The sequence below is a fragment of the Orycteropus afer genome, unplaced genomic scaffold (genome assembly GCF_000298275.1).
Source record: "Orycteropus afer afer isolate SDZICR_OR568_19922 unplaced genomic scaffold, OryAfe1.0 scaffold00272, whole genome shotgun sequence".
Classification (NCBI taxonomy): domain Eukaryota; kingdom Metazoa; phylum Chordata; class Mammalia; order Tubulidentata; family Orycteropodidae; genus Orycteropus; species Orycteropus afer.
The window spans coordinates 1,580,298-1,589,081 of record NW_006921859.1 but is presented as its reverse complement, the minus strand read 5'-3'; the positions used below and the strand labels follow the sequence as shown (position 1 = coordinate 1,589,081).

Genomic DNA, 8,784 nt, shown 5'->3' with positions numbered 1-8,784 from the left:
CGCGCGGCGGCAGCGGTGCCTCGGCGCAGCCGGACTTACCCGCGGCGACCGAGGCGCTGAGCAGCCCCCAGCTCAGCAGCAGGAGCAGCGGCGGCGACGGCGGCTGCGGGCGGCCCCAGCGGCTCCCTGCGCCCGGCGCGAGCGCCGAAATCTCGGCTTTACCGCGAGCCCTCCCCGCGGGGCAGCCGCAGCACCCCTGCTCCCATCCCTGCGAGCGCGGCATGGCGCGGCCGGCAGCGCCGAGGGAGAGGCTTCGCTCGTCGCCGAGGAGAAAGGAGGTCAGGAGAGCTCTGGAGCTTTTTTCTGCTCGGAAAAAATCCCGGTACGCGGGAGCCCTGAGCTTCTGCGGCTGGAATGAACCAAGTGTCCGCCCGGCCGGGGAGAGGCGCGCTGCGCTCTCGGAAATGACTCGCTCCAATCCTGCTTCGCGGGGTTCGCGCCGGGGGGCGGGGGGGGGGCGGAATTATCCCCGGATTAATCACTCTGAAGCCGCTTCTCCGCCGCTCCAAATGCTAGGGGTGGAGGCGCAGCCAAGAAAAAATACTGGGGGGTAGGGGTTCCTCTTCAGCACCACCTCCACCTCCAGATAAACCACAAATTGTATCTAAAGGGTTGTTTATGCCTGTTTGTTTTACAATTGACCAGTTTCTTTTAAGTTCAGTTACTGGTTTCCATTTATAAAATCATCCATTAATACACCTCCCAGACACACACACACACGCACAACGATAGACACACGCACACACAGGCACACACAAACACACGCCTTTTCCACGTTTAGAAATTGGAATACTGTCTGGGCAAAGGTAGCCAAAGAAGGACGCGATTCCCAAGTCACCGCTTTTAGGAGCTGATCTTGGGTGGTAGCTTTGAACTTGCGATCTGAGGCCGGGGGCGGAGGACATCCAGGAGGCAGCCCTTTTAGCAAGAGCTTCCTACCCCATCCCAGGAGAGGGGCGTGTGTGCGTCGACCCAGGCTGGGTTAAAAATTAGAAAGGGGGTGGAGGGGACTCTGTTAATTTGACTCTGCGGACATACCCCACCCCTCGGACTAAAATCTGTGGATGGAAGGAGGAGTGTAGGTCTGTGGGCGGCGGGGGGCGAATTGGTGGAAGGACGGTGCAAGAGTTACTTGTACAATTTATCCTCAAAATTAACCGGACGGTGCCTCTCCCCCTCCCCGCCATGGCCCCAAACCAGGCGAGTTTCTCCCAATGGCGTGAGCTGCTCCCCACCTCCCACGGTTGCTGCTGCCTTCAGGCCCCAAGGGCTCAGCCGCGGTCCCCATCCCATCCCCCACCCCGACTCGGCCGCTGTCTCGGTCGCGTCTCCCTACGGCTCCTCTTTCAGTCACGATGGCTCCTTCGTGGTCTACGCCAAAACTCTCTGCGAGAGGGAAGGAATGCTGTAAGGGGCCGGGGAGTGGGGACTAGAGAGGATGAGGGTGAGCAAGGCCCGGGGAGGCGGCCCTGACTGGCGTCCCCAGGGTAGAGGCACCTGCCTATGGGAACCCCCACCCCTTTGCCAGAGGCATCCGAGAGAGGCCGCACTTAGGTGTCAGAGAGCCCGCGATTTGGCCAAGCCGGAACTCTGGTATCTGCGAGGCCCAGGGGGCAGTGGCCAGCGGTGGTCACAACCTAGATATTTTGGGGAAGGCTGTGAAGAGGGGCGACGGGCTCGCCGGCCCCGAGAAGAAGACAGAACTGGAAAAGTAGATGTTTGCCTTTGCTCCCCACGAAACCCTTACTCCCCCAGAGCTATGCTCTCGCTGCCTCCTGGATGCCCCACACACACACCCCAAGTTGTTCCGGTTTCCCGGCATGAGCTCATCCCGCAGCTGGGTAGCCCGCCCAGTGGCCCCCGGAGGGCAAGCCTCCTCAGAATCGCAGGCCCCATCCCCACCCCCCAACGCACTCGCTTTCCCTCCCCTCCCGGTGAGGGCTCGCTGGGTGCCAAGAACCAACCAAAGCAGCAGAACTCCACTGTGAAAGACCGGCTTTATGTCCCGGGGCAGCCGGGAGGGGGCTTTTCGCTCCTTATTGTCCAGACCCAGCCCCCGAAGGCAAAGGCTCAGCCAGCCAAGACTGGTGGTGGCCTTCCCATCAGCCTTGAGAGGAGGGGGGACTGGCTGTGTAGGGAGTGTGTGACCCGCCCACCGTGGAGCCTGGTGGCTGGACCTTCCCTGGGGTGGGCTCCTGCCTTCTGAGCTTTAGGCCTTCCCCTCTTCTGGAGGCGGGGCTTCCTGGAGAGAAAGGAACTGGCAGAGATGCCCCTGCCTGTTCTGCATCCCACAGCTGGACAGAACAAGGCCTGCTCCAGGGTTGGGGGGCTCCAAACTAATGGGCTTTCCTCACCCTCTCTGAGCCCCAGAACTTTGTTCTGTGGCTGTCACCAGTAGCTCAGGTTTCCCCCCAAACACTCTCCCTGGCAAAAAGAGCATTTGTCATTCTTGCTGGAGGCTGTGGAGGGCCAGAGCACCCTTTTCATCGCTGTAAATGGCCCAGTTATTCACATCCTCTGCCATCCATCCCTTCCTCTGATCTATTTGGGTTCACATGCATTTACTGAGCACCTCCTGAGATCCAGCCCTGTGCAGAGGCTGTGCTGTGGGCAACACAGAGATGCACAGTGTGTGGTCCCGGCTGGGACAGAGATGGGAACCCACACATACCTGATACAAGTCAGACAGCATCAGCACCATAACAGAGAAGGGCATGTTACACTGAGACATACCAACAAAATAAGCTTTTCTTGGTCTTGAGGGGCTGAAAAGTTAATTTAATGAGGGAAGCAGGATTTTGGCTGTACTCTGAAACCTGAATAGACTCAGACAGATGAGGATTCATTTACTCAACAAATATTTATTGAGCATTGCTACATGCTAGGACCTGTGCTAGACACTGAAGAAACACCATAGTGAACAGTCCCTGCCTTGATGAAAAATAAAAGAATAGAAACCCAAACCCACTGCCACTGAGCTGATTCCAAGTCCTGACAACTCTATGTGTGTAGAACAGAATGGCTGTAATCTTTTATGGGAACAGTTTACCAGGCCTTTCTTCCATAATGGTGCCGAATGGTCCTGAACTGCCAACCTTTAGGTTAGCAGCCAATCGCAAACCACTTGCACCACCAAAGTCTATCCTTTATGAAACCAAAAACCAAACCCACTGCCCTCGAGTCGACTCCACCTCATAGCGACCCTATAGACAGAGTTGAGCTGCACCATAGGGTTTCCACAGCTGTAAATCTTTATGGAAGCAAACTGCCCCATCTTCCTCCTACAGAGCAGCTGGTGGATTTGAACTGCCAGCCTTTTGGTTAGCAGTCAAATGTTTTAATCTTCACCAGAGCTCCTTATTCTTGATCTAGACAGGTAGTAAATAAATAAATAAATAAATGTGAAATTACAAATTAAATGTGCTATGAAGTGAAAATTCATGGTGATATGAAGAAGAATAAGTGATCAGGGAAGGCCTCTCTGAGGTGGTGTTCTTAAAGATGGGGTCTAAAAAATGAGTCAGCCAGTCACACAAAGAGTTGAGAAAGGTCTTTGGGAACAAAAAATATAGACAAAGGCTCTGAAGACAGAAGGGGATCATCAGAAGGAGAGGGAAACTGTGTGGAGTTGAACAAGTGGAGAGAGGCAAGAGATAAGTGAGGAGAGGCAGGCAGGCACTAGATCATGCAGGGACTCATAGAGAGTAGTGAGGATTTCAGATTTTACTCTTAGGCAGTCGGGCAGAGAAGGGGAGGGCTTTTCGGGTAAAGGGAGCAAAGAAAGCAAATGCATGACAGAATATATATCTAAAGAGATATTTGTTAAGACTGTATAACAGGGCTGTTTTAGCAGGAGATACTCTGGGAAGTAATAGATCAGACAGTGTTTCATTGTTCTTCATAAGGTTTTCAGTGCCCAACTTTTTCAGAAGTATATGGCCCTATCCTTCTTCCTAGTCTATCTTAGTCTGGAAGCTCCATTGAAATCAGTCCACCATGGGTGACCCTGCTGGTAACCAGTGCCATAGCTTCCAGCCTCACGGCAACACACAAGCCACCCCAGTACGACAAACTGACAGATGAGTGGTGGAATTGTGGTGTTGGTGAAGAGTACTGAAAATACCGTGGACTGCCAAAAGAATGAACAAATGTGTTCTGGAAGATGTACAGCAAGAATACTTCTTAGAAGGGAGAATGGCCAGACTTCATCTCTCCTACTTTGGTCATGTTGTCAAAAGAGACCATTTCCTGGAGAAGGATGTCATGCTTGTAAAGTGAAGGGTCAGTGGAAAAGGGGAAGAGCCTTAAGGACATGGATTGACACAGTGGCAACAACAATAGGCTCAAGTATAGCAAGGATTGTGAGGCTGGTGCAAGACCAGGCAGTCTTTTGTTGTGCTGTGTGTAGGGTCATTGTAAGTCAGAGGTGACTCCTCAGCACCTAAAAACAACTCTGGGGAGGACAGCTCTGAATGTCAAAGGTCTGTGTTCATTTCTTAGGAATGGAAGCCAAGTGACAGGACCTCGGATGGGCTCTGGCTTCTCTATAAGAAATAGGTAGAAAGGGAAAGGGCAGAATAAGGGAGATCACCTGCGAGGCTACAGCAGTGGTCCAAGCCAGGAGTGATGATGAAAGCAGAGATGGGGCCCCTAGAAAAGTTTGCAGGGCAAGATAGAGACAAGAATGAAAGAGATGACGGCAGCTTTCTCCTCACTGTTGTTGTTGTTGTTACGTGCCGTCGAATTGGCCCCGACTCATAGCGACCCCTCCTTGGGTTTCTGAGGCAGTATCACTACAGAAGTAGGATTGCCCAACCTTCCTTCTGATGAGTGGCTGGTGGGTTTGAACCACCAGCCTTCTGGTGAGCAGTCAAGTGCCTTAGGCACTATGCTACCAGAGCTCCTTTCTCCTCACTAGACTAGGAGAAAGTGGCTCTCAGCTCAGGCCCAAGAGTTAACTCCCTGCCAGTCCCTTTCTTTCTTCCAATGAGCAACAGGCAGCCTTGGGTCATAGTCTTTCCACAACATCACACTACAAAAAAGCCCAATGCAGTACAGTGACTCACAAAGATAAGCCTAATACCCAGACAAGATCAGAGTTCGTTTAGAAAGATATGAGGTCTTAACGCTCAGGGAGAACTCTGCCTGATTCAAGTAGGGGCTGTAGACCTGATGCCCTGAAATTTCCTTTCTGGCCCAACAAGAAAATAAAAGAGCTTTCTGAAGCCAAGAGGAAGAGGGTGGAATGCTCTGGCAACGTGAGTCCAAAACAGAGGCAGCTGCTGAGGGAGGTGGAATGGCAAGCAGGACAGCAGAGAAGGGCCACAGAGCAAAGCTCAAAGGAAAAGCTTGGGATCGGAGTTGGTGGTGGAGGGGGAATTTTAAATCATGAGCATGATTAGACAGAAGCGAGTATTTCCCAAGAGCAAGGCTGTCACTGTCGAGATGACAGTGATCTGCCTCCCAAGGAAAGGTGACAGAAGGGTTCAAGAAGAAAAAGCCCAAAACAAACTACAGCAAGGCTGTTTGTTTGCTTCCAAACCAGGAAGGAGAAGAGAGAAGGAGGCCATAGCCTACCAAATGCTGGGGCCACTGAGTTCTGACATTTCTTGCAGAAAATTCTCCTTTTGTGAAACAAAGAAATTGTTAGTGATGGAGCAGAAACCAAAATTTCCCTTTGCTTATTAGAGACCGTAGTCCACAGGGGAGGGGTTGTTCTGGGACATCATCTCTATGTGAAGTTCCTCCAATCAGCTATGCTGTCATGCTTCCGTGCCTTTATTCATGCTGCTTCCTCAGCTCAAGCATCACCTCTTCCACAAAGCCTTCCCTCTCCCACCTCCAACTTCAGCATCTGGGAAAGATAGCCCTTTCTATATGAGCTCACTCACTCAACTCACTGCTCTCGAGTCAATTCTGACTCATAGCTCCCCTATTGGTTCCCAAGGCTGCCGACCAGAAGGGAACTATATCTCTGCTCTGTGAATCTCCACACTCTGTATTCAACCCACCAGCCACTCCTTGGAAGGAAGACTGGGCAATCTACTTTCGTATAGATACTGACTCAGAAACCCAAGGAGGGGTCGCTGTGAGTTGGAGATGACTCGACATAACAACGACAACAAAATCTTTACAGAAGCAGACTGCCCCATCTTTCTTCCACAGAGCAGCTGGTGGGTTCAAACCAGCAACCTTTTGTTTATCATTAACCACTGCACCACCAGAGCTAGGGAAAATGTATGCTTCCTCATGCATGTTGTTGTTGTTATGTGCCGTCAAGTTGGACCTGACTCATAGTGACCCCTCCTTGGGTTTCCGAGGTGGTATCACTATGGAAGTAGATTCCCCAACCTTCCTTCCGAGGAGTGGGTGGTGAGTTTGAACCTCCAGTCTTCTGGTTAGCAGTCAAGTGCCTTAGGCACTATGCTACCAGAGCTCATGCATGGTATAGAGAAATTGTTCTCAACCAAGGGTGATTTGGGGGACATTTACCAATGTCTCCACCATCCATCTGTCAATTTGTCATATTGTGGTAGCTTGCATGGTGCCATAATACTGGAAGCTATGTCACTTGGGAGCCCTGCTTGAGCAGTGGTTGGCTATTCCAACCCACCAACTACTCCAAGGGAAAAAGATGTGGCAGTGTGCTCCTGTGAAGATTTAAAGCCTTGGAAACCCTATGGGGGAGTTCTATGCCATCCTATAGGGTTGCTATGGATTGGAATTAACTCGATGGCAATGGGTATAGAGATCTGACTTGTATTTCAAATACCAGCAGTGTCACCCATGATGGACAGGTATCAGCAGAGTTTCTAGACTAAGACCAGGAAGAAAGGCCTGGTGATTTACTTCCAAAAATTAGTCATTGAAAAACTTATGGATCACAACACAACATTGTCTAACTCACTTCCTTTGGACACATCATCAGGAGGGATCAATTGCTGGAGGAGAACATCATGTGTAGTGAGATAAAGGACCAGCAAAGGTGAGAGAGACGCTCTGTGAGATGGATTGGCTACCATGCCAGCAATTGTGAGGGTGACGCAAGACTGGGCAACATAATGTTTCATTTTGTTGTACATATAAGGTCACCATGAGTAGAGCTGGTAATGTCTGGAGACACTTTTGGTTGTCATAACTAGAGGGTGCTACTGGCAACTAGAGGGTAAAGACAAGGGGTGCTGCTAAACATCTTAAATGCACAGGGCAGCTCCATATAACAAAGAATTATTTGGTTCCAAATACCAATACTGCAAAGCTTGAGAAACTCTATGGTAGAGTTGTCAGGGAAGTGGCTGCCCAGCCCCCTTTGCAATTAGGTGCAGTCATGAGATAGTGCTTTAGCCAAAGAAGCATGTTGTTGTTGTTATGTGCCATAGAGTTGGACCTGACTCATAGCGACCCCTCCTTGGTTTTCAGAGGCGGTATCACTATGGAAGTAGATTGTCCAACTTTCCTTCCGAGGAATGGCTGGTGGGTTTGAACCGCCAGCCTTCTGGTTAGCAGTCAAATGCCTTAGGCACCACACCACCAGAGCTCCCCAAAGGAGCGTAAGCAGAAGTAATATGAGTCCTTTTAAGTCTTATCCCATAAAATCATCTTGCCCTTACACCTCCATCTGCTGGCTGGATCTAGAACATTCCACAACAGACATTGTCACGTGGAAGAAAGCCACCCACCAATGAGAACATGTATGTTGGACTGTTACATGAATGAAAAATTACCTTTAACAGTATTATACCACTGAAATACTGGGGTTTGTTACAGCAGCTAGCAGTACCTTTATACACCCCTCCTTGTTTCTTCTACAGGGTCCCGTGCAGTTATTTGCTTACTCCTTACTCTTTCATTCTTTTGTTCAAGCCACAAACATTGATCTGCATGTCAATCTCTGTGCATGGTGCTGGGGAAACATAAAGAAATATAAAGAAGAATAAAACATTTAGTGGTCTTTGTTCCCAGAGAGTAAATAGTTTACTGAGAAGAGAGTTAAACAGTAAAACACAAGTTACGTGCTCTGGGAGAGATGCAGGATGTGATAGAAAGAGAAGGGTGCCTGGCTCAGCCTGAGGAGAGCAGGGAGGTGAGAAGTGGCACTTTCCAGGAAGAAAGCACAGGTGGCTCAGGGCGGGACAGGGCATGTGAGTGAATGTGCTGCAGGCACAGTAGTCCAGGACACCAGGAGGAAGGGTGTGAGGGATACTATTTCTCTGCTCTGTGAATCTCCACACCCTTTGTATTTGTCAGAGTTCTGGTTTGTTTTGCTTACAGGACTGGGAACTTCTACATAAAAACTTGCACTTTTCCTCAGAGTCCCCATTCCCTGCACGGTATCTGGCATTCTCTTCTCTTGGATGTTCCACAGAACTCTCCACCACAGCCTGCTCAGAGCTGAACTCACCAGCTCCCAGCCCTTCATCACACTGACTTCTGCTTGGTTTCCCATCTCAGGAGATGGTTTCCACATCCATTTGGTTATGGAGGCAGAAACCTGGGAGGTTACCCTGGTCTCCCAGACTAGCTCAACTTCCACATCCAGGCTATCACTTCAAGTCCTTTCAATTCTACCCCTTAACATCTCCCAGATCCTAAGCAAGGCCTTGCCTATCTTTGGATTACTTACAACAGTCACATGACAGGTGTTCCCTCTGTTCTTACCCCCATTCAGTGTATCTTCCTCATTGCTACCAGTTGTCTTTCTAAAACCATGATGTGACTTTACAGTTTCCCAGCCTTCTCGGGACTTTCCTCCATGGCCTGCAAAGTGAAATCCAAGCTCCCTGC

The 8,784-nt window shown here is 50.3% G+C and overlaps 1 protein-coding gene across 1 annotated transcript in view; it reads right to left on the bottom strand.

The window, feature by feature from the left end:
• Positions 1–223, bottom strand: part of CSMD2 (CUB and Sushi multiple domains 2) — a 972,087-nt gene extending 971,864 nt beyond the window's left edge. Inside the window, exon 1 of the mRNA XM_007950414.1 lies at positions 40–223. Coding sequence (XP_007948605.1) covers positions 40–223 — 184 coding nt within the window. The remainder of the gene's footprint in view (positions 1–39) is intronic.
• Positions 224–8,784: the final 8,561 nt, after the last annotated feature.